At 36.5% G+C, this 24,243-nt stretch overlaps 1 protein-coding gene across 2 annotated transcripts in view; it reads right to left on the bottom strand.

Annotated features, from left to right (window-relative positions):
* The window catches only part of PLCB1 (phospholipase C beta 1), a 612,038-nt gene that overhangs the window by 72,406 nt on the left and 515,389 nt on the right, over positions 1 to 24,243 (bottom strand). For both annotated transcript variants that reach the window (XM_016137712.2, XM_016137034.2), the window contains exons 26-31: positions 23,658 to 23,877; positions 19,965 to 20,145; positions 5,399 to 5,475; positions 5,201 to 5,290; positions 4,732 to 4,789; positions 2,993 to 3,079 (exon numbers count right to left, since the gene is read on the bottom strand). In XM_016137712.2, the coding sequence (XP_015993198.2) occupies positions 2,993 to 3,079; positions 4,732 to 4,789; positions 5,201 to 5,290; positions 5,399 to 5,475; positions 19,965 to 20,145; positions 23,658 to 23,877 (713 nt within the window). The remainder of the gene's footprint in view (positions 1 to 2,992; positions 3,080 to 4,731; positions 4,790 to 5,200; positions 5,291 to 5,398; positions 5,476 to 19,964; positions 20,146 to 23,657; positions 23,878 to 24,243) is intronic.

Genomic DNA, 24,243 nt, shown 5'->3' with positions numbered 1-24,243 from the left:
AATGAAAGAGTTCATAAATTTCTAGGTGTCATGAAATCACTCTGCTTTCTCATTTTTCTGAATGAATAGACTGACTCAATTAACCTCTTTTATAGATACTGTTGGTCAGTTTCATTTCCTCGAGTTGCTCTTCTTTATATTATGTTTCTACTTTTGTCGATTTCCCTTATATCTATGTCAGGGTTCAAAGGGCATTCCAATATTGAATGTGATGAGGGATTATTTCAAAGCTAGTGCTAATCTATTTCTAGTCCATATTCAACTATTACAGGACTGTGGATGAGTGCTATGCTGGTCTTTCATTTGCTTACATTTGCCTACATTTGCTATCCTGTGCTTCGATCTTTCTCCACATGACCTACTTACTGTTTTACTCCACTATCTATTATTGTCCCTCCTTATCATGGTTATTTCTCTTTATTAGTCATTGTGTTCTACAATATTAATAGTCATAATATCTTATTTTATTATTAAAGTTATAGTTCCAAAGTACAATATTTTAAGCCCTGAAGAACACTTCTCAATAAATGCTTTAGTTTGACATGGACCCAAAAATCTTCAAGGACAACCTTCAAATCCAGACACAGTAATATGGTCAGAAGAACAATCTCATGGATAAAAAAGCAAAAGAGAAATTATAGTGGTTGCTATTTACAGTAAAAAAAAAATGAAGGCAATGGAACTACTAAAAATTTATAGAAAAACTTCAGATCTCTTTCCAAGAAGCCAAAAAATATGGAAAATTGCTATAAATACGTAGTAGCATACATTGTTTATTACCTACCCAGTTACTATCTCTGTTTCTTTGATAAAAAAAAAAAAGTTTAGTTTAGGTACCTGGTGACCATGATGAATTGAAAAGAAGCTGGACTCCCTTTACCTTTTTGAGTGAGTCTTAATTACTCTAAGTCAATCATGAAAATTACATTCTCAAGAACATTATTACTTTAGGAATGGGCATATGACAGAATTCTAGCCAATGAGGGGAAGCCTACTGGGGATATTTAGGAAGGTGTTCTTCAATCCTATAAGGAATAACAAGATAAAGACATTTCTTTTTTTGCCTTTGAATAGCTTTATGTAGGATTGTGACTCATGGAGCTATGGAAGCCATCTTGCAGCTACCGGTTTACCACCTGGGGATGAAAGGTAACAAACTGAGATGGCATGGTGGGGATTCTAAAAATACCTGGATTATTGATGAAGTTGTTGAGTCACCAAATTAACCATTCCTTAAGCTGCAATATCTCTGAACTTCCAGTAATGTGGCTTACCAAATTTTATTATTGTTTAAGCCACTTTTAATTGGGCTTTCTAAATAGTTGCTGCTGAATGCATCCTGACTGATAAATTGTCTAATAGTTATTAGTTCTTACAGTGTCTGATTATATCCAATGAAGCAGTTTAAAAAATGTTTCAATACATACAAAAGTTGATTTTAATCATGATGATGACCTGGAGCACTAACATAAAATCTTTATAGGGTTATTTATGCTGTCAGTTATGTAATTTAAACACATTAGTGATTGCATTTTATCAATGAGTAAAGTTGTTAATACTTTTGGACCAAAAGCAAAAACAAAGCAAGATAAAACTGTGGGAATAACAATATTTCCCAAGAGAGGTTTATAGAAATACAAAATCTTGCTAATGCTTAAGCTAAGTATATTATGTCAGTGTTCAGAGTAATGATATATTTCAATTAGACAGCATGAATTGAAATTGTAAGCATTTGAATATATCGCCTGGGACTGATTATTAAGGTGTTTCTTAAATTTCTGTCAAACTTGAAACTTCTGCTTCAAACATTAGACTGTTTTTAAACGATCAATCCAAATGGAAAGTACAGCAAATTCTAAAAATATATTAAAATTTATTACATTTTACTAATTCATAATAAACCTGAGAGGGTGACTAAGAATATTTCAATTATAAATGTATATGAAAAACATAAAAGTTAGCATATCTAAGTAATTACTAACTCTTGGATTTTCATCACTGCTTAAGAATCTATATTACCAAGCCTAAAACTAGAGGAATCACAAATAAATAAATAAATAAATAAATAAATAAATAAATAAATAAATAAATAAATAATAAATAAATATCCTAGCTAATAAACATGAAAGAAGAGCAGAAATAACCACAAAAATGTATTTAGAATCAACCTATAAGAAATTAATCAATAAATGGACTATAATAAAACAAAACTAACACTGTTGAGCTTTGTGGGTTTCAAAAGTACTTTTATGCAATAACAGTACCTTTAAAGTAGATTTTAAAGTGCAGATTATAGGACAGGCAAGTAAAGAGCACATTTTTCACAAACAGAAAAATAGTCCTTGATAAATTAAAATGAATAGAATGTTTTAAAACTGAGATGCTATTTGCCAACTTAAAAGTGTTTGATTTACAGATATTCAGTTCATTTAAATTTAATATTCATGAAACACTGATTTTGTCTAAAAAAATAAGCACAAGTAATTTTAAAGTGGAGCCCCAATAAACTATTATTATAGGAGAAAAAAAACATTTTTTTCCCTGATTTATGAGAATATTTTGTTTGATAAAAACCAGAGTCATATTGATACAGGACATCCTCTGCCGGACAAAGACTGCCATTACAATATTACATCAGATATTTAAAGCTGAAGAGGCTTAGCTAATTCCTCTAATTCTACCTATCTTGTCAAGGGAGAGGGGCCGGGATGCTTTAAAAATACTTATGTCTGAACTACACCCCAGACCAATTAAAACCAAATCTCTAGGCTGATTTCTGTGTATATGCAGTTTTTAAACCTCACCAGTTTGCGACAAAGGCTTACTGAGTATTGCTAATAAAGGTTTTTCACTATCATTGAGAAAGATACATGAGTTTCACATGTGAGAACTGATCTGTGATTGTATGCAAGTTACATGAAATAGGGAGGAGTTATTCAAATGAATGAAAAGAAAAGAAAATTATTGCATATTATTATTCAGTTTAGTTTACCTTGGGCTTTTCGTCCAGGATCTGCTGACGTATCTCCTTGTGTTTCTCTACGAGTTTTTCTTGCCTTTTACTTTGTGCCTCTTCTAACTACAAGAAAGTTACAAAAAAAGTTATCTTCATCCAAACATTCAAGTGAATGTTTTCAGAAAAAAATTGAAAGCTGTTCAAATCTATGGCATACATTTAATTATTTCATACCCTAGTCAAAAACTGCCCTTATAGGTGTAGGAGACTGTTGGTAAGGATTGGAGCTAGCTGATGGGTACACAGGAGTGAGGGTGGGGTGATCAATGGATTATACTATTCTTATTTTTGTGTTAATATTTGAAAATTTCCATATAACAATTAAATTTTTTAAAAAATAAAAAACAAAATGGCCTTTGGAGATTGTCATCTTTCTGTACCATTGATGACAACTAACAGTTCTTTTGGGGAATCGCCCATTAACGTCGTATTTCTGGGCTTCTGACTTTGGAAGTGATTCGGACATGCACTCTTAGTGTTTTTGCCTTCCTTTACATTGGAAGTGGGCAAGGATAGGCGAAGGATTCAGGAAGGAGGAAGGACATTGTCCGCGCACGGGATACACCGACAAAACTCCCTCCCGCCATCCCGCACTACATCCCTCCTTCCTTCCTTCCTTCCTTCCTTCCTTCCTTCCTTCTTCTTTTTTTAATTCGAAGATCTAATTGGCTTTATTTAGTGATTTATGAACCAGGCAGCATCCCACGTAGCAACTAGAAGGGCACTCCCTCATGACGTCTATCTCTAAATGAACCTTTTTATACACAGGTTTGCAATTAAACTTGCAGGAACATTGATTATGGAGTGCCTGCTCTGTGAAGCAGCTCTTCTCAGTGCTGGTAATACATAGGCACAAGAAGGAATGGCATTTCCCTCTAGAGGCACACGGTGCTTGTCAAAGGTCCCCACAGGCTTTGTAAAGGGAAAAGGGTGTAACCGCATTAAAAAGAAATAACAGATAAGAAGAGATAAAATACTGCCATTTGCAACAACATGGATGGATCTTGAGATAATCCTGCTAAGCAAAATAACCCAGACAGAAAAAGTTGAAAACCACATGATATCACTTATATGTAAGATAGAAATCTAAAAGCAACAAACAGAGCTAACGAACAGAGACTCATGGACATGAACAGTAAACCAGTGGTTACCAGAGGGAAGTGGGGAGAGGGCAGGTAGATGGGATGAAAAGGGTCAAAAATGTGGTGATAGAAAGAAATCTAACTATGGGGGGTGAACACTCAATGCAATATATATATGACTTACTGTTGAATTGTACACTTGAAACTTATTGGGTTTCATTAACCAAAGTCATCATAATAAATAAAATTCAATCAATTAAAAAAAAAAAAGAAAGAAACAAGCCCCAAATGGAGTCACTTTTGTTAAGCCCCACCAAACCTAATTGCAGTTTCAGCCTCTCCCAAGAATGGAGTTTTAAACCAATCAGTCTGGAATTTCCACCTTCATCACTAGCAGGTAATCCACCTGATAAAACCCACTGCCTTCCCCTAAGGGAAGGTAACCTTGCCTGTAATAATTACCTCTTTAACTTCCTTGTCCCACCTGTCTGCCTATAAACCTTCCACTTTGTACAGCTCTTCAGAGCAACTTTCTATTTACTAGATAGGATGCTGCCTAGTTCATGAATTGCTGAATAAAGCCAACTGGCCTTTAAATTTACTCTTAATTTTTGTTCTTTAACAACCACGTACCCTCTTGATGTACTGCACCACCTCCTGGATGTACGATCGGATCATCTCCGTCTTTTCCCTAAAAGCAAATGACAAATCAACAGGTATCAACAAATATAAGCATCTCAGAATTCCAAACAAAAGTTTACAGAACTCTCAACATTCTTATTACTGCTGCAAGGAAGGTACAATACACCAGCTCTGGACAAAGGTCAGGTTCCACCCAAAAGCAAACTGTTTTCATTAAATGCTAAAAAGGCCGCCTGACATTAGAACTGAGTATTTCGCTTTGTCCTAAGGGATATTCTTTACTCTGTCTTTATATAAAAGGTCCTTTTTTGAGTTCCACATTGAAAACCTTACAAAGGCGATCTTTTGAAAGGTTAATGATAGGAGAACTTTCACAGATGGGGCTTTATGGTTAAGAAAGATGCAGAATAAAATTAATCCTCAGGTAAAGGTAGGGGGTGAAGGGGTTCTTTCTCCTTACTCTTCCATCTGGCTTTTGTCTTTGGATTTAGCTTCTGTTATCTTCTCCTGCCTCTTCTTATCCATCTTCTTCTTTAATTCCTTCTTCTCTCTGAAGTCAAAATGGAAGCAAAAGGGAAAAAAAGGCAAATCAAAAGTGTGTAGTTGTGTTTAATACATTTATATACACAAGTCCATTGTAATGAGAATGGAGGCTTACTTCTCACAGATTTCTTTAAGCTTCTTTAACTGATTGTTCTGACATTCTTCAGCAACATCCGTCAGTTTTTGAATAAGCTGGAGAGAAAAAATGCCAGTGTGCTGTTTTATATTATCATAAACAAATCACCCCTCCCTTTGCTCCCCTAAACAACAGCATCTATAGTTAGAAAATCTGTCACTGATGTTTAACAATAGTTAGAATTGCCAGACATCTAACATAGGCAATGTGGACATAATTTGAAACCATCATTTTATCTAGGTTTTAATACAAAATTCTTATCTCTTTTTAATTAAACAGGATTCTTTAGATTATTGAGCTGGTTACTGCAACTTGGCTCAGTGCAAAGACAAACATTGTGGACCCAGATTCTGATCCCTACTTTATGACTTATTCAAAGTACAATTTCGGTCAAGGGGCCCACATTTTTGAACCTACATTTTCTTGGTTGTAAATGAGATTACCAATTCCTTTATCTTTTGGAGGTACTGCGAAGCTTAAAATAAAATGAGTATAATACAAATGTGAGTTATAATCAACTGTAAATTATAATTCTTGGTTTCTAGTTATATCATCCATTGTTTAATTGCTTCATGGATGATAGGACTTACCCATCTCAGAAATCGATGTTTGTGTCCTCCTTGTGTGATTGACTTCTAAAAGACATCAGAAATTCTCTTCTGTGCTAGCACTGAACTTTTAGTGGATCACTATGAAAGTAATTATTTTATTTGCTTGCACCTATTTTCTTATCAAACCAAGCTTCAAGAGGGCAACAACGGTATGTTCATATCTTTGGCCCTTCGCGTAATTCCTAGCATTCATTAGGTGATTAATAAATGCTTGTCAATCATGCGAGGGTTATTTTACCCTCTAATCCCTCCTCTTTCTTTATCCCATGTGTAACCTTCTGCCATTACTCAGGCAGCAGTAGCAACTGGACTTGACCCTTCTTACTTGAACCAAACGGACGGTGCGGATGTCTTATGAAAGGCTGCACTGCTATTCCCCAGAGATGGAGACTCAGATATAGCAGTGTGAATTGGTCAGTTTTATGTAAGCTGTAGCTACAACACTGACAAGGCAATATAATTGTAATGTCCGTAAACTTTTATCGATAATTCTTACATGCCAAACACAATTTGAAGAGTTTTAAATGTATTAGTTTATTCAATTCTAAGAGTTGCCTTATCAGGTTGGTGCTATTACCTTCATTTTCCTTATGAAGATGCTGACACATGGGGCTCAAGTCCTTGGCTTAGGGCCACAGTGGTAGTAAGGGACAGGGCTGAGTACAAACCCAGACAAATCAACCTTATGGCCTTCACCACTTTCTCATGTTGCCTTTTCATTATGATTTTAGAAACTGTTTGATAAAAAAAAAACCTTCTTATCTAAGAGAATAAAAGAAGTGGAGGCATAAATTTTCTCACAGGATTACCATAAAGAGTCCACATTAATTTAATATGAACATGAAATCTGATGCATTCATCTGTGAAGTGGATTAAATCTGAACAAATATTAACTGGGGCTTGGGCCAGAAGAAAACCTATTTGATCACTCAAAAGAGATTGCCTGGTCGTGACCATCGCAATTAAAGAAATCATGAAATATTACAGTGCTGTAGTGCCATTTATCAAGCTGTCTAGATGTTAAATTTGGTGTGCGAAGCCTCTGGAAATTTCCTGCAATGCCTCTATTCAGTACCTTTCTTTCCCTAGAGACCTTTATTTCCCTCCATTCACCCCAATGCATTACAGAGAGTTATCCAGGGATCTCCAACCTTGGCAGCAACATTAGAATACTTATGGGCAACTTCTTAAAAACACAGATTCCAGGGCTCATTCCTAGGCCTGTGAACTCCAAATGTCTAGGGGCAGAGCCTGGGAATCAGTATTTTCAAAATCTTGGATGATTTGGATACTTTGAGGGGATCTATACAGACCATTGTTAAATCTTCCAGCAACATTTTTGAATTCAATGGTATCCATATTTCCGTTCCCATGTTATCATCTCTATTATTCATCTGACTCCAGGGATTTTCTTATTTTCTTGATTATGTCAGAACCTGGTCATATTTACTGCTTTTCTTATACCTCTTGCCCTTGTCCCCAGCAATATCCAGTCAACGAAGCCACTGAGCCTGAGATCTCACAGCCCTCTACCCACCCATTTTTATTTTGATTTGGTTTCAGTCCCCACACAACTGCCAGTAGCACACTTCCTCAAGGTTCCACAGGAGTTCCCTGCCTCCTGCATCCCCTGGCCTTCCTCTTTGCCCCTCCCTCAGACCATCTGCACTTGCTCTTTACTCTTCTAAGAACTAGTTCTCGTTTCCCTTGCTCCTAGAACACACATCTTTGTCTAAACTGTTCAATTTAACCACAATCCAACACATATTTATTAAGCACTTACTAAATACCAGGCACCATCATAGAAACTTTGAGCCGATGACTTGGCTTTCTAGATCTTGCCATTCAAAGTGTGGCCCACGGATCAGCAGCATTAGCATTGCCAGGGATCACATTAGAAATGCAAATTCTCAGTTCCTTCCTCAGATCAATTTGAAGTCAAAATCTACAGTTTAAGAAGATGCCCAGGAGATACTTGTGCATGTTATAGCTTGAGAAGCATTGTCTAGACTATTGGCAAAAATGAAGACAATTTAGAAGAAACCTTCCATTATGGACTGAGTGTCTGTGTCCCTCCCCACCCCACCCCAAATTAATATATTGCAATCCTAACTCCCAATGTAATGGTGTTAGGAGGTAGAGTTTTGCAGAGGTGATTAGTTCATGAAGATGGAGCCCTCATGAATGGGATTGGTGCCCTCATAAAAGAGACCCCAGAGAGCTCCCTAGCCCCTTTAACCATATGAAGACACAATAAGAAGACAGTCATCTATGAACCAGGAAGTGAGCTCTCACCAGACATTGAATTTGCAGGTGCCTTAATCTTGGACTTTCAGCCTTCAGAATTGTGAGAAATAATTTTGTTTAAGTCACTCAATCTATGGTAATTTGTTATAGCAGCCCAAACTGACTAAAACATCCTCTCAAATTCCCTCTTTTCTGCCTCAAAAGACCTTTGGAACTTTATCTGCATTCTCTCCATTACTCCAAACTCAGCTTTCTCACTTGTGACCCAGGGATAATGTTCCTGGGGTACATTGTGAAAGCTGAAAGGGAAATCACATGTGCAAGTATTAACAGACCTCATCATAGGTTCTTAGAGAAAGGTTCTCGTCTTTGTTTTCCATCCTGTATTCTCCTACCTGTGGCAGGACCTAATCCACCATTTCGTTTTCTCCTCTCAAACTTTCTACTGCACTGGACACATTCCTTTTGCATAAAAACGCATTGCTCTTTTCCTTATCCTCCCAGAACACTGAACTTTTGCTCTATCCTTGACCTTCCTTTCATTTCCATTCCCCAAACTGCAAGGCTCCATCTTCACATTCTTCAACCCCACCATCTCACTTTTACTCCAACCTCTGGGATTCACCTGATTTTGCTTCAAGATGACAAAAACTTTTTCACTACTAAGCTTATTGGTCATTTCTCAAGGACTTAACTTTTATTCCAGAAATTTAAACATTTTCTTAGTCAAAGCACCTTTAGGATCTCAGTAATTTTTTCATGGCACTCTTAGGCTAAAAAATAATAAAATAAAATAAATAAATAAATAAATAAATAAATAAATAAATAAATAAAATAAAAGTTTCATTTCTTTATTAATAATTAGATCCAAACAACTTAAGAGTAGTACTTTGCAGAGTGCCCAAAAGATGTTGCTCCCTTTCCTTTAAAAAATGTAAAATATTCCACAATTCCCTTGTGAATTCAATATGGTGCCCCAGGGTGCTTTTGCACACAGTTTGGGAATCATGATGTTATCCTCCTGACAGCATTTCAGATTTCAAACACTCTCCTACAAAACTCTCTTTCCTTAATTTAGAGTATCTCCAGCAATCACCACAGTCACTCCTTCTCTATCTCTTTTAGGGATTTCAATTTATTTCAGCATCATCAACTGCCTTTGACCAACTCTACCTGAGGATACTCACAACCATCTCAACATTTCCACAAACAGGTCTAGGGTCATCTTTCACCATAGATAAGTCACTACATTTTCCCACTAAATATCATCATTTTGTTCCCTCTTGGGTACTTTCCCCATCTAATGAGTCATGGAGATTTTTAAATTTTTTCTGTCATTGCATATCCCATGGCTTTGTGTTAACAGTATTCTGGTGCAGATTTTCATTAACTTTTGAATGGACTTGGCAAGCATTCCCTTCCTGCCCTCAGTCTCTCCTTAGCTCTTCTACTCCATTGCCAATATTCTTCCCTTTTATGTGTAGCAAATTCTTAACTGACTCTCTATCAGCAATATGTTATGCTCCAGGTCTAAATTTCCTTTCTCAATTAGCATCCAACATATCCAATAAACCAGTCAGCATTTTACTCTCAGAATTGTCCAGGCACACACCTGCTTCTATACTTTTCTCATGTTATTCTTCTACCTTGATGATATTTCCATTTGAATGGGAGACAGCACTGATATAGAACATTCCCATAATTGCAGAGAGTTCCATTGGACTGTGCTGCTGTAACTGCTTTTGATAAGAGAGTGGAGACCAGCTAAGATCTTCCGTTGTCCATGTCCCTCTCCTTTCTAAACCCGCCTTTGGTGGTTCTCCCCTTGGACAGCCCAGATAACTCCAGGCCTTAGCATCTTAACTGGCTTTTTCTATAAGATAGCACTTATAGACATTTACCTTTGTATGTACATACTTTATTATTCCCCTCCTCAAATTATGCCACTACTACAGTCTCCTAATCATAATCACTTTTGGAACCCCAGGTTTTACTTAAAATTGACACAAAAATATTGTGAATAAAATCTTTTAAGTTTTGAAACTGCATTGCCCATACCTTGGTGATAGCTATGGAGCATCATGCCCAAGTTGTGGACTGTCTTATCTGAAATACTTTCAAAACTGCATAACTTTGGGACTTAAGAAGCTAAGTTTTATTACCTCAGGAATAAATGTCTTATCGTTAAATCCAAGTGTACTTTTCTAAAATGTAGCTTTTGCATGCAACTAATAAAAAATGTTTCTTTAGAATCCCAAAGCATATGTTTTTTAAAAAGGACAGTGTCTCAGTATTTAATAGGACACATATGTAAATGTTCTTCCACTGCGTTCAGTTCCCCTTGGTCTCTCTTACTCTCTTGTATAACAGACCTCTGCCTATAACATTCTGCCCTTTCCAGATATTTTCAAAAGACCATCACTTTCACTGTGATTTTGCCCTTACAACATTTACTGTTTTCATTTAAACGTCCTTGACTTAAGGTCCAAAAAAGAGAATGATTAATATCATATCTTTGTTAATAATATGTCAGTATTATCAGGCTCACGTCAAACTGACAATGAGGTTATATATATAAATCAATACTTTATCTATCTCTTTCCTACCCTTAAAAGAGAGAGTACAGTGTTCACTTATGGTTTTTCTCTACCCAACACTACTTCTCCAGGAAAAGCTTCTGCTTTCTGAGAACTGGCTCTGTGCCCAATGTGGTTCCCATGGGAACTGCTCTATTCTTTATGCCATCCCTTGGCCAAGATAACTGGTCCAGGGAGGCACTGATCCAAGTTGGACCAGTCGTGCCCTGACTTTGGCCACAGGTGACTGGTCTAAGATCGCAAGTTTGGCCAGTCATGTGACCCTAACATGGATTTCCCCAAGATTTTTCCAATTTGCCGCTGGATAAAGAAATATGACTTAGAACAGGTCGGTGCCTATATTTTTTTTGACAAGGCTAAGACTATATGCTGCTTTGGAAATGAATAATTCTAATGGAGAGAGAGAGAGAGAGAGAGAGAGAGAGAGAGAGAGAGAGAGAGAGAGAGAGAGAGAGAGACTGAGTGATTTCTGGTGCCCATCTCTCTGTTTTCCCTTCCTCCAGTTTGGAAAGTTATTTCTTTCTTAGGTGATCCACCCTATATATTTTTGTAGCATATACTCTTATTGTCTAAGTTAGTCCAACATGAGTTTCTGTCACTTGAAACCAAGAGAATTCTGACCAAAGAAATAAAATTAAAAATTTCACTGCCTTGTACCCAAATAACGTGGAGGAACCTCTGCTTTTTGTGCTCAGGGTATCTATTGCATGAAATGTAAAAATATGACCCAGGAGAGGAATTTTCCACACAATAATTAAAATGCTTTTTAATTATTTTAGGGTACACTCACTTTTGGTGTATTTATTAATAGACAGGCTCTACTCAGAGACCCCATCCATAATGTACGTATTAACCACAAAATTCACTAAAGAAAAAAAAGAAGAAAATATTAGTTTAAAATTCCTAGTAAATAAACCAAGAGGATATGTGGTAAACTGAAATGCAGTAAACAATATTTAATTTTAACTTTTAGTATGATTTTTTTTTTCTGGTCCAAAGGAATAGACACATTTCAATAGTTTTGCTTATTTGTTTATCATTCATAGTTAAATGTTCCAAACCTTTTAAGGAGTGAAAAAGGAAAGTCTCAGGGGGATATAATTTCATGCTTGTTCTCAAATTTGTGCTGAATTTCCTTGGTTTAGTCATTTGAGGGTGAAATAATGGTTTCCATGGAAGAGAATAATTCCTAGACTGTAGCTCAAAAGGGATAAAAATTATATGGACAGAAATTGGCATCTTTGGAGTCTCTTCTAAGAAAGATAATTTTAGAAAATCGGCAAAAAGTCAAGTATGGAATAGTCTCACTTCAGAAAACTCATCTTCCTTCCCCTTCCACTAATATCTAGAGAGGGTATCTCCTTCTGTTCTGCTAGTCCAAGCACCCGCTCTGAGTTTTCACTGTAAAATTATTTGTTTTTCTTCTACAAAGAATTAAGTTGTGATGCTTCTAAACTAAGTAATGATCTGTGGACTACGCACATTACGGACAGTTTATAAACAAGGTAGATGTTTATACTGGGATGTATCCTTGTCATTCAAATTGAGAAATATTCATTCATTCATCAACCAATATTTACTGAGTACCTATGCAGTACTACATACTATGCTAGTGTGGATGGTCCAACTGTGAGCTGACCAACAAGCCTTGTCCACATGGAGCTGACATTCTCCACTAGCTCTCTGTTCTTCTTCTTAGACCAAAGGGGCAACTAGCTTGATCATAAAATTAATTTTTAAATTTCTATAGCTAAACAAAATTTATAGCTTCTTATTTGAATATAAATGTTTAGGATCCTTGGAATTTTTTTATGCTGGGCAAAGAAATAAATAAAAGTAGAAATCTGACCAAAACTCCTAGTTGATGTCAATAAATTGGACCAATGAATGCATAACATTTACAATTTTCACTTTTAAATTATACCAAAGTAAATGTCAGCTCTTTAGCTTTCTGGGAATGTAAACAGATCAATGTAACATACTCCCTTGAATGATATTTTGGGGATACTTTTATGAAGCTATCAACTGGAAATATTTTCAAACTCTAAAAAAATCAAGAAATTTGTTAAAGGGAGCTTTTGTTGTTCTATCTAGTTTATCAATCTAGGTGATGACTGGGCTTTGCCATCTCAATTCTCTGGGGATTGTTTCCTCACTAGTAAAATATAATATCTAAATTACCTCTAATGTTCTTTTGGTAAATTATAAAATTATATTATTCCATGGTGTAAGAGTTTTTGGTATTCAATAATGGTTTAAAATACCCTGAAAATAATTTTAAAAGTATGAGTTTATGGCCATGAAATATTCATTTTAATGATAAATGTAATTTTTATGATAAAAGAAGTTTCACTTAAAATGATTCATATATAGCTTTAAGTAAAAATTTATAATAGACCAAAGAATTATCCCTTTGTAATTATAAATGAAGGTGCTTGCAAGAGTTATTGAAAAGCTGATGTTTTATCACAAATGATGCAAGAATGAGTTTCATAATTAAAATAATTAAAATAAAAGCAAATGAGAAAATGTTTGCATTTGACCAAGTCAAATTATATTATTAAATCAGTTGAAGAAAAAACTCAAACCACTAAATTTTAGGATAGGGCTTCATAATTCTAAAAGATGTCAAGGTCATTTAACTTAGAATAAATAAAATAAATAAATATTATTCATCACTCAGGTGTGAGAAAGTAGCAATCATATTCAAACTGGAGTTGTTCAAATAATTTGCAAAGAAGACCTGACTAAAAGAGACATGATTTGTCCTGTGGTTTGTAAATAAAATAGCAATAAATCAAGGGGCTTAATATTTCAACAGATCATTTGGAAACTAGACACAGAAGAGCTGCTCATGAAGATGAATATAACATGTCAGCCACTTTTTTTCTTAAGTAAAATATATCACCATGTCAGCATCCCTCAGTTGCCAGATGGAATGCAATGAGTCCTGTAATTCCAGAGGGCACAAACTAAATTATCAGAATTGTGGATTCTATTTTGGAATTTTCCTTTCAGCAGAATCTCTTCTGTTCCTTAAGCTTTTTAAATTGACACAAGTCAGAACTATTATTTTCTTTGCCTTTGGGGAGGGTTCTATTTATTGACTTTTCAACCCCAGTCTTACCTAAATAGCCAATATTAGCACATAAGAATATATTAAGACTTAAACTGTGCACACACGCAAAAGAAAAACCAAAGCGAAAAGTATATTGCTTTAAACAGAAATCCCTAATTATTATTTTAAAAGGTTTGAGAGTTGGACCATCTCTGTATTCCATAATTTAAGTGAAACTAGCAATATAGCCAGAGGAAAACTTAACAAGCATTCTTGTACATGCTTTTTATTTTAGAAATGAGAATGCAGACACTTAAGAGGTGAACTATTTTAGCTACATACCTGAAAATAGAAGTCATGTCTCTTCACCCTAAATCCTGTGCAAATTGTTCTTTGGTAAAGGATGATGGCTATGTTCTAGGCAGTATGCTAAGTTTCCATTAATTGTTTTACTGAATCTCACATCCAAACTATGAGGGCTGTGTGTAGATTCTCACTGTTCTCTGTGCAATATGACTTGTAACTCCTCTAAGCAAGAAATAGAGTCTATTTCCCTATCTCTGGAATCTGGGCAAGTTTTCTTTGGTTTGGCAAAAAAGGAGGAAGACACAAGACCTCTTAAGAGAATTTGCTCACTTCTACTTCCTCTCAATTGGATACCTTTCCAACTTCTTCATGAACAAGTCCAGGCTAGCCTACTGGATGATGAGAGATGTGTATCAGTCATCTATATTGACCCAGGTGACAATTGGCCGACCTCTAGAAATAGCACCCCTAGGTGACTGGCAGCTGAACCAAAGACATATAAATGAGCCCAGCTAAGAATCATCCAGGCAAATCAAGCTCCAAATGCTATACCTAGAACCACGAGCTAAATAAATAGTCCTTGTTTTTAATTCAGTAAGTCTTAGGGTGTGTGTTATATAACAAAGCTAACTGATGAAGATGGGCATAAAGTAGGCTTAACTTCAAGAACTGTGCTTTTAACCACTCTAAGCCCCTGAAGGCAGGGACCACATTTGGGCTTGGTCCACATGGAGTCCTTCCACCAGTATGAGGACAACAGTAGACCTTCGATAACTTCTGGTGAGTGAACGAATATATAAGCATACTTTATACTCTCTAACTTGCCCAACGTCCTAAAATAATAAATGAAAAGATACAGTATGATTTACATGGGTCCAAAGAACAGGAGTCAGTTCAACAGAAGAATAGGCAATAGATGTGAAAAGGCAGTGTGTGGAAAAAAGGAATACAATGGCCAATACATATATGGAAATATGCTCATAATTAAAGCAATAGAATTGAAGATCAATATCATTTCTAAACACACACACACACACACACACACAGACACACACACACAGAACAACATCAACTCTACTAGGGCTATCTAATGATGATCAGGAAAACTGACAAATAAGAACGCATTTTGACAATTTTTTATTCCTTATTTCACCACTAAATTCTTTTATTTATTTGTTATTTCTTGTTTGCTTGTTTGGTAGAGAATGTAAAGTTTTTGGGAAAGCTAAATCATTTATTTCTGCAGAAAAATGACCCTATGGTAAAGTGAGAATATTGGAGGAAGACAGAGAACTCTACCACAGCTATAGTAGAGATATTTCCTGACACTGCAATTGCTCCTGGCACACATACTTCAGCTGGGCAACCATAGAAGGAAGAAAATTCAAGGTTGGCTCCCAGACAGGCAGCAATAGAAAATAGTGGTGATAGAAATCATCAAAAAGAAGGTGAAGAGCTCCCTCAGGCTGCAGCAGGATGTCAAAAATTGCAATACATATTTATATGTGAACTCAAAAATTCCTAGGCAATTGTACAAAAAAGGTTCAGAGTAAAAACAATGTTTGTGTACACTATCTAATTATCCTTTCTTACAATTCAATGAAGTAAGGATTATCCTTATCTTTATTGGACAAATGAGAAAACTAAAGTTCAGAATGGTCAGGTTGCTACTCAGTGGGGGAGCACTAGGCAGAAATGATGATGTTTCACACAAGACCCACACTCACATCTTGTTAGGCTATCCATTCACAGCTAATCAGTATTCTCTCAGAATTTCACTATGAAACACTGGGATTGGCAAGGAATTGGGGAATGCAAGTGGATAGGTACCAATGTTGGTTCGGGGCCCACGAATTATTACTGGTGGGACAGGCAGGCAGAAGTATAAGAAGAATATGAGCCATTAAAGTCAAGGTGAAGGAAGGGAGAAATGAAAAAGATTAGAACACGTGAGAGACTTAAAATATGAGAAAGAGGGGAAGAGGTAGGAAGTAAAGCAAAGAAAAACAAAACAAGCCTCTGCAAAGGATAAAGAGTACAACAACTGTGAGAGAAAATGAGAAAAATCTTTTATTGAAGCCACTAAGAAGGAGGAAGAAGACAAAATGGAGGAGGGCCAAGCACAGCTGTGACTGAAGAGGGACCCCACAGACAGTGACACAAAATCTTCTCTCACTAGGTGGAGTGAGAGTGTTTAGCCTTGATTGTGATGCTGGGCTGATTATTGTGAGTGATCAAGAACACTCAGAGGGCCCCCCTAAGAATTTTCTTCACTTACCAAAGTCACTTGAACATTCAAACCAAACCCTAATGGTATAGGCAAAACTCAGGGTCAACCTGTGGTGGCTGATGAAAACAGATAAACAAGTTAGAGCCAATTCTCCAATCTTGTAGGTCTCCCCTGGGACCGGGGTCCTTAACTTGGGTCCACAGACTCTCACAATATCTATGGAGAGATTTCAGGAGTGCAGGAACTAGAATGGGGTAGGGGAACTTACACTTTCATTTTCACTCAACTCTATCTGAAAGTACCCATTTTCTTCTATTGTGAATATAGGTGGGAAATCACAGGAGTGATTTCCATAGCACCTGGTTCCTTTGTCATCAATAGATACCCACCTAAATTAATGATCGAGCTGTCAATAGTGGAGAGCACAATGTATTGCCAATTTCAACTAAAATGAATTTTAGGCTTATCCAAAAATACATTTTGAGCAAAGATAATGATCCATAGGCTTTAAAACTATGCTTCTTCAACTTGAATGTGGACCAAGTCACCCAGGACTCCTATTAAAATGCAAATAGTGATTTAGCATGTCTGGGTGGGGCCTGAGACTCTGCACGTCTAACAAGCTTCTAGGTGATTGGGGAACCACACTTGGAGTAACCATGCTACAGAGCTATTTAGATGCAAAGCTTTAAGGATAAAGATCCTTTTGGACAGGTATAAAAAATTCTTTGAAGCTGTAGAGTCTATGTCACTTGGTATGCATTTTTATACCTCCCATGATAATATAAACAATTCCTTCAAAAATATTCTCTTGGTGTTTATCAGTTTACGGAATTTAGGCAATTTGTTCTTACGACTGTGTTTTCATATCAATTTATTGATATCTTTATAATTGCATTTATCACATGGTAATATAACTGTTTATAATACATGCTCCCTAAATGTGTGGTGATAATGTCTTCTTCATCTTTATCTCCAGTGTCAATCAGAATGTTTTGAAAATAATAATTTTTTAATGAACATTTAACAGGGAGTTTATAGATGCCATGGTTTCTCTCTAGATCCTTGGACTGTGGGTGCTGGCATTTGAAATGTATGATCCTTAACCAAAACACATTTGTATTTAATTCCCAAAGCAATTTTGGGAGCTGAAATAATTTCTGTTTAATTTTCCTCATCACCCAAATACTCCTTTTTACCTGGGGCCTACTTGATTTTTAATTACACTTCCATTTGTCTAATTTAGCCTAAAAGGCCTACTCATAATTCAGAACCACACCCAAAGATAGAGCTGACACTTCTGCATGCCTTTCAGTCAAAAGAATTCCTGGCAGAACAATTTCTGGTTATTACAAATAGAGTTGATATAAAGTCTGGTACATAAATTAGTTAAAGGCGTGTAGTATGAATTGTAGATGCCCCCAAATAACCATAAAATAAACTTTGTTTGATTCTAAATGCAAGGTGTTTGGGCCTTAGCCTTCTTAACGAAGGCCCATAGATGCGTATTCAAAGGAGCTGAGGCTTTATTGGAAACCCGAATCCACAGTTTAAAAGCCATTGACCTGTACACTTTAACTGAGTGAATATGTGAAATAAAGCTGTTAAGGGAAAAAAAGAGAAGCACAGTATTCCGGTCATCATAATGAAGGAGTTGGCTGTGTGCTCTCAGTAGATGTAAGGTCATTATGATAACTTTGGCTTGAAATCTGAATTAGTAGAGGTAGCTGCTTAATGGTTATAAAGTAGGGGTTCTAGAGTCAGAGGACCAAGTTCAAATCCCAAACTCACTGCTTTCTAGTTGTGGAACTTTGGGAAAGTCACTAAATTTCTTGGTAAGATTTTTAATTTGCCGAATGGGCTGACAATAGTACCAAACTCCAGTGGATATATAAAGAGGGCTAAATTGGACAATTCTTGTAAATGGCTTAGCGCAGTGTATGGCCCAATGGTGATTGTTCAATAGATGATGCCATTTAAATTTTATATGATGACTATTTTCTGGAGTACTAAGGATGGGGTATTGGAGAATGTCAGATTTTCCAATATCCAAGACAAAGCAGTGGTTGTAACTGGGTCCCAAGTTCTTATATCACATTAAAATTCCCTTTCATTTTCTTGGGTCTGTCAAGATAATCCCTTCCTGATACCAAACCTGCTTAGATTTTATTTCAGTAGTTCACAAGCCAGGTGGCCCATCAAAATTATGTGGAGCTTGTTAAAGATAAATCCTTGAGTCTCAATTTAGGTATGGGGCAGTGAATCTTGAAATGTGGTCCTGGTATCAGCATCACCAGCCTTACAAGAGGCCTGTTGAATTGGAAATTCAGGGTAGGACCCAACAATCTGTTTTAACAAACCCTTTCGGTGATCCTGATGCATACTCAAGTTGACAATATTAATCAAGAGGAATCTGATATTTGATAAGCTCCTGATGTGATTTTGGCCTTCTCATTTGCATATTGTCACCGGGGAATCAGTACTAGAACAAGGCATTACAGTGAATCGCCTAATACACACTCATGGCTAGCATATCAACCAATTTCCAACCTGCAAGCAAAAACAGCCTCAGAATTCTCTTACATGGACAGGTCTTCAGCAAAAAAATTGGACACATCATACAAACACTTCTCAGAACCCATTTCCTCTGGAGACACTACTTTAATTTCTATTAAGTTTACTTATTTGTTCTGTTTTTTGGCACAAGCTGGTTCTCAAGGACATTTATTGATTGTTTCATTTAATTTATCTGTCACCAAATATGCATCACATCTTTCCTAGGTGCTTAGGCATGGACAACAATAGAAAGAACATCGCAATTCATGAGAATACATTTTGGAGGACAAAACTGATCATTAACAGATGATGGCATTTCCTTTCATAGGGAGCCTCAGTAATTGGGTAGATAGCAGTCCATGTTGGCCCTTTAGATACTGACTTTCCTAAATAAAGGAGAGTGGACTGTATAAATTTTTTAGTTCTTGAAAAGCCCAATGATACAAAAAAAAAATTATTTGCAGCATGTTCTTAATTTTTTTAAAGGTAAGTGTTTTCCAATTTCTTGTGAGTTTTCAAAGCCCTCAAAAAACTATTATAACTTGAAAATAAAAACTATAAAACATAACCTCATTAAGGAACAGAGAAGAGCTTGGTAAAGATGCTAAAATAGTGAGGCTTATAAAATATTAATGCAGTGAACACTAAGCAATTTCCAATTTTAAGAAATGATGATTTTGTAGCTTTTAAAAGCCCAAGTAGTGTTTTGATCGTATTTGTGCTTGTAAGGTAAGCACATTTTAAACCATATGCCAAAATATGGATCTAAAAATGTGTCTTACCTCTCTCTATAAACTAGCATCAAAATAAGATTATTGGGTGTGGAAGCAAAAGGAATGTGCTGGCCAGACCTGTGGCTGTCTCCCTTTAAGTTATCCAAGGGAATTAAATGTTTTCTATAGAAAAAAGGGTTCCAGCCATACAAACCTATATTACATACCAGTTTAATATGTTCTCGCTTCTGGTACTTTTCACTATAATACTGTTCTTGTCGAAGATTCAGCAGCTGTTGCTGTTGCTTGTCCTTTAAGTCTATTAACTTTTGAGTCATTTCGGCATCCAGGGCGGCAAGATCTTGCTCAATCGTCGATGAACCGTGGTCAGGGCTGCTGGGTTCCGATCTGCAGAAGCACATTGCTTGACTTAAAAAACATGCAGGTCATAGCAAGATGGGGGGAAGGTGGTTCACTAGAATTCCTCTTAGAGAGGCCTCTGTGTTAGAAAATAAATATTTTGCTAAGCCACTTGAAGCACAGGCTGATACTCTGAAGATAATCCTAACAGTAGAGGGTCCCCAAACACAGAAAATGGAAGAAATCTGTGTTATTCCAGAAGAAGGTAGAGGCAGAAAAGAAAGCCAGGAGCCCTGGGGCTCTGGCAGTGCTGCTGGAGAAACTGATCATCCCCGAAGGGAGAACTGTGCCAATTAAAGATTTTTAAGTCTTTTATCTTTTTATGTACTGCAGGTGGCATGTATAATATAATTCCTAGCTACATTTCTCCTCTGACAGCTTCAGCAGACTCTGCATTGACTGGAATCTGTCGGGGGAGTTGAAGAGGTGCTGTGTTTTGCATCTGGATGATGCGGATTGAAAACAGGATGTGCAGACAACACGTGCTGGCAACCCTCCCAGCCAACATGTTCTATTTAACAGATATTTAGAAGTTTAGGACTAATGTTGAAATAAATCAAAGCAATTCTCACTAATTTCTTATTGTGTTTAAAACATATGGTGTGATTCCTTCCAGTTTTGTATTCTTCGTGTAGGGCACAATAGATAAAAAGACAGTATTGGGAATGGGATACAAAAGCAGGTATGCTCTTTTCATTTACATGAAAACCTCTGAGGAAAAACAAAAACAAACACTAAACCACCTAAGATATCCAGCACATCAGATTATGTTTCTATGTTTTTAACTTGTAGTCAAGTAGGACAGGTAGAAGACGTTTCTTAGAATCAGGTGGCACAAATTCCTGATGCTTTCTATTTGAATTAGGCTAGCATCAATGGTGCCACGTGGAGAGGCAGTTGGTTAAAGCTAGTGTCAGGATCCTACTTTGTCAAATAAGGGATGCAGAATTCCCTCACATGTTTGTATTTGCATTTTTATGTGCAATGCTGTGAAATGAGAATGAACACGTTACCAGGTGCACAGATCCTGACACACGAGAATCACATGGCAACATGGAGGTGGCCCTCTATCTTGGTATGAATACAAGTTTTTTAAATTACCATCAGAATTGAGTGGCATCACTGAGATGACCTCTGCTGAGGTGTGAACATGAAATACATTTATCATCTTTTGTAGCAGGAAGTCAGTATAGTCAGAATGATGAATCACAACGACCACAGCAAAGACAACTCATTGTTGACCACTCAGCATGGGCCAGGCACTCTTTGGCTTTCACAAGAACCCAGTGGTGGGTATGACCATCTCTAGCTGACATCTGAAAAAACTGAGTGTCAATGAAACAATGCCTAAAGACACAGTATAGGGGGGCAGCAGTGCAGCTCACCAAGGGCAGACATATAAGAAAGGGCAAAGTCTATGCTCCTAAGTGCAACGCACAATCACTGTACGCCAGTCTCTGGACAGAAACTATCCTCAAATGATCTGCTCTTCTTATTGTGTGGAAAGCTCAGCTGAGATGATGGATATTTGAATAAAAAACTAATTTGATGAACATGATGTTCATTTATAACTCTGAGGTATTTTCAGAATTTTAAGGTGATCAAAGGGCATGGGATCTCAGTGGTTTTGCCTTGTGAAGAAAAGTTTCTCCTGATGCGTCTTTTGACTAGATGCTTAGAGATTTTTTTTGTTTGATTTTTAAGGGGCAGTATAAAAAAATAACCAAGGGAACAATGTTTCTGTATCTTCTGTATAAACAGAGTTGAAAACATCCCCTGTTGCCTAATGTTGCCTGTTTAAGAGCCATGAGATGAATTCTTTCATAATTTAATACTGGGAAAATGTTTGTCTCTCTTGGAAAAGCAAGCCAGTTTCCTTTAATCAGATAAGGAGAATTGTCTAATCCACATTTCCTCTTCTCAGAAGCTAAGAGCTAAATTCAGTGTTCAAGGACAGAAATTACATTAAATGTTTGGTGCTGTCCAGTAGAAATATAACAACATGAGCCCAAGTATTTGATTTTTTTTCTACACATGTGATTAAAAATTTTTCGTAGTTACCTTAAAAAGTAAAAAGAAATGAGTGAAATTAACTTAATAATATATTTTATATAACCTAATATACCCCAAATGTCATTCAACATTCAAGTAAAATAAAATAAAATCAATGTAAGTCCATATAAAAATACGAGCTATTATTTATTCTTCTCTTTTTTTAGTGAAGTCTCCAAAATCTGGTATGTATTTTGTACTTAGAGCACAATTTAATTTCTATGAACCATTTTCCAAGGGCGTGGTAGCCACATGTGGCTAGTGACTATCACATTGGACAGCAGGTCTGAATAGCTGGTAGCCACTTAGTCTGTGTGTATGTATATGTGTGTTGTTTTTATTTTGTTATTTTCACAAGATTTTTACACACATCTTCTATGATATTCAATATTCTGCTAGAAGTTTGCATGATATTACTTCTAAGTAAATAAATTTGTGAATAAACAAATGACTACATACATATCACTAAAATACAAATTTAGAAGCGTTAGGCCAAGCTTTACTGGAACTGTGTGTGTACTTGTGGGTAAATGTTAATGCCTTTAACTTTCAGCTTCTTCCCTGAAGAAGTGACAAAATTACACCTAGGTAGCTTCTAAAGCTGCTCCAGTTCTGAGAAATGATGATTTAGTTGATTTTTAAAATTCAAGTGCTGGCTTTTGATTGCGCTTTTAAGTTAAGCACATGTTAAATCATGTGTCACAATATAAATATAAAAAAATATACCTTACCTCTTTCTATAACCTGGCATCGAGATAAAATTATTCAGTTAAAAAATGAAAGGAAGGATATAGTACAGCCTGTCTGACTCTTAGCTCACTAACAGTTGCCTTACAGGCTCACATAGTTTTCTGCATTACCATATCAGCTACTTGCAGGTGATAATTGTGGGTCATGTTAATTGCTGTATCCTCCGGGGCATACAGTAGGCACTCGATAAATACTTGTGTAATGAATGTGTGGGAGATACTTCTTCCCAGCAAGTCTGGGTACATGAGACTCCGGGGAACCCCTAGGTTCAAATGCAAGGTTTATCTGTAGAGGGCTTTGTGGGTTTTAGATGGGGCAGCAAAAGATATTTGAGACTTCTCTTTTCTGTAAGACAAGTTGCCTTCTTCAACTAGGTTCTAGGTACATGGAAAAATTTCATGCCCACTAATTTGGCAGCTGTAATATGAGAAGTCAGAGAACTGGTATTGGGCTCTTAGGCTAGAACTCCAGGGTAGGACTTCCTGAATATCTTTTCTAAGAATTTGGTCAAATAAAGAAATTCAGTCCACAGGCAAAACTGAGCAAAAGTAACACAAGAACTACAGAAAATGGAGGGAGTTGGGTGGCTTTCCTTCTTTCAGTGGTATAGATCCAAACTAAGGTACAAAACATTAAAAATCCATGTTAAAGACTCTCTTCCTTCATGTCATAAAACCAACATTACTCATTCAACTTACTTTTTCTTACTATCCTTTTTGGCTGTCTTTTCTAAAGCCGTTCTCCTTCTCAAGTAGTCATTCTGAATTTCATTATATTTTGTAGTGTGTTCTTTGATAAGGTCAGTGGTTTTCTTGTGGTGTCTCTTAACCAGGTCTTTCATTTCTTTGTAGTGCTTCTTTTGAAGTTTCACAAACGATTTCTGTTGCTTTAGCTCTTCAATAGTCTGTGCTTCTACTTCTGCAACAAAAGAGTGTAAGAGCTGACAGACATGGCAGAACCGAAAGTACGGATACAAAGAGGAGCAGCAACCTGCTTGTAGAGCAATATTTGTCTGATCCTAGCCAGCTGGAGCTTAAGAGCAGAGCTTTGACGTCAAACACATCTGGATTCCAGTGTGGCTCCATCACTTGCTAACTTTGTAACTGTGTTACCAAATTTCTCAAAGACCTTTTTTTTTTTTTCACTCATAACGTTTTAAGAAAGTTTGGGCTCCCTACAGAGCCCAAAAGAGGGATTCAGGTGCATGTGATTTACTGGGAAGGGGCTTAAGAGGAGGGGAGTGAGGGCATCAGAAGGGAAGGGAAAGTATCCAAACAAGGATGT

Source organism: Rousettus aegyptiacus, unplaced genomic scaffold, assembly GCF_014176215.1.
Source record: "Rousettus aegyptiacus isolate mRouAeg1 unplaced genomic scaffold, mRouAeg1.p scaffold_m13_p_12, whole genome shotgun sequence".
Lineage (NCBI taxonomy): Eukaryota > Metazoa > Chordata > Mammalia > Chiroptera > Pteropodidae > Rousettus > Rousettus aegyptiacus.
The sequence above is the reverse complement of the archived record's forward strand: the minus strand, read 5'-3'. Positions and strand labels throughout refer to the sequence as shown.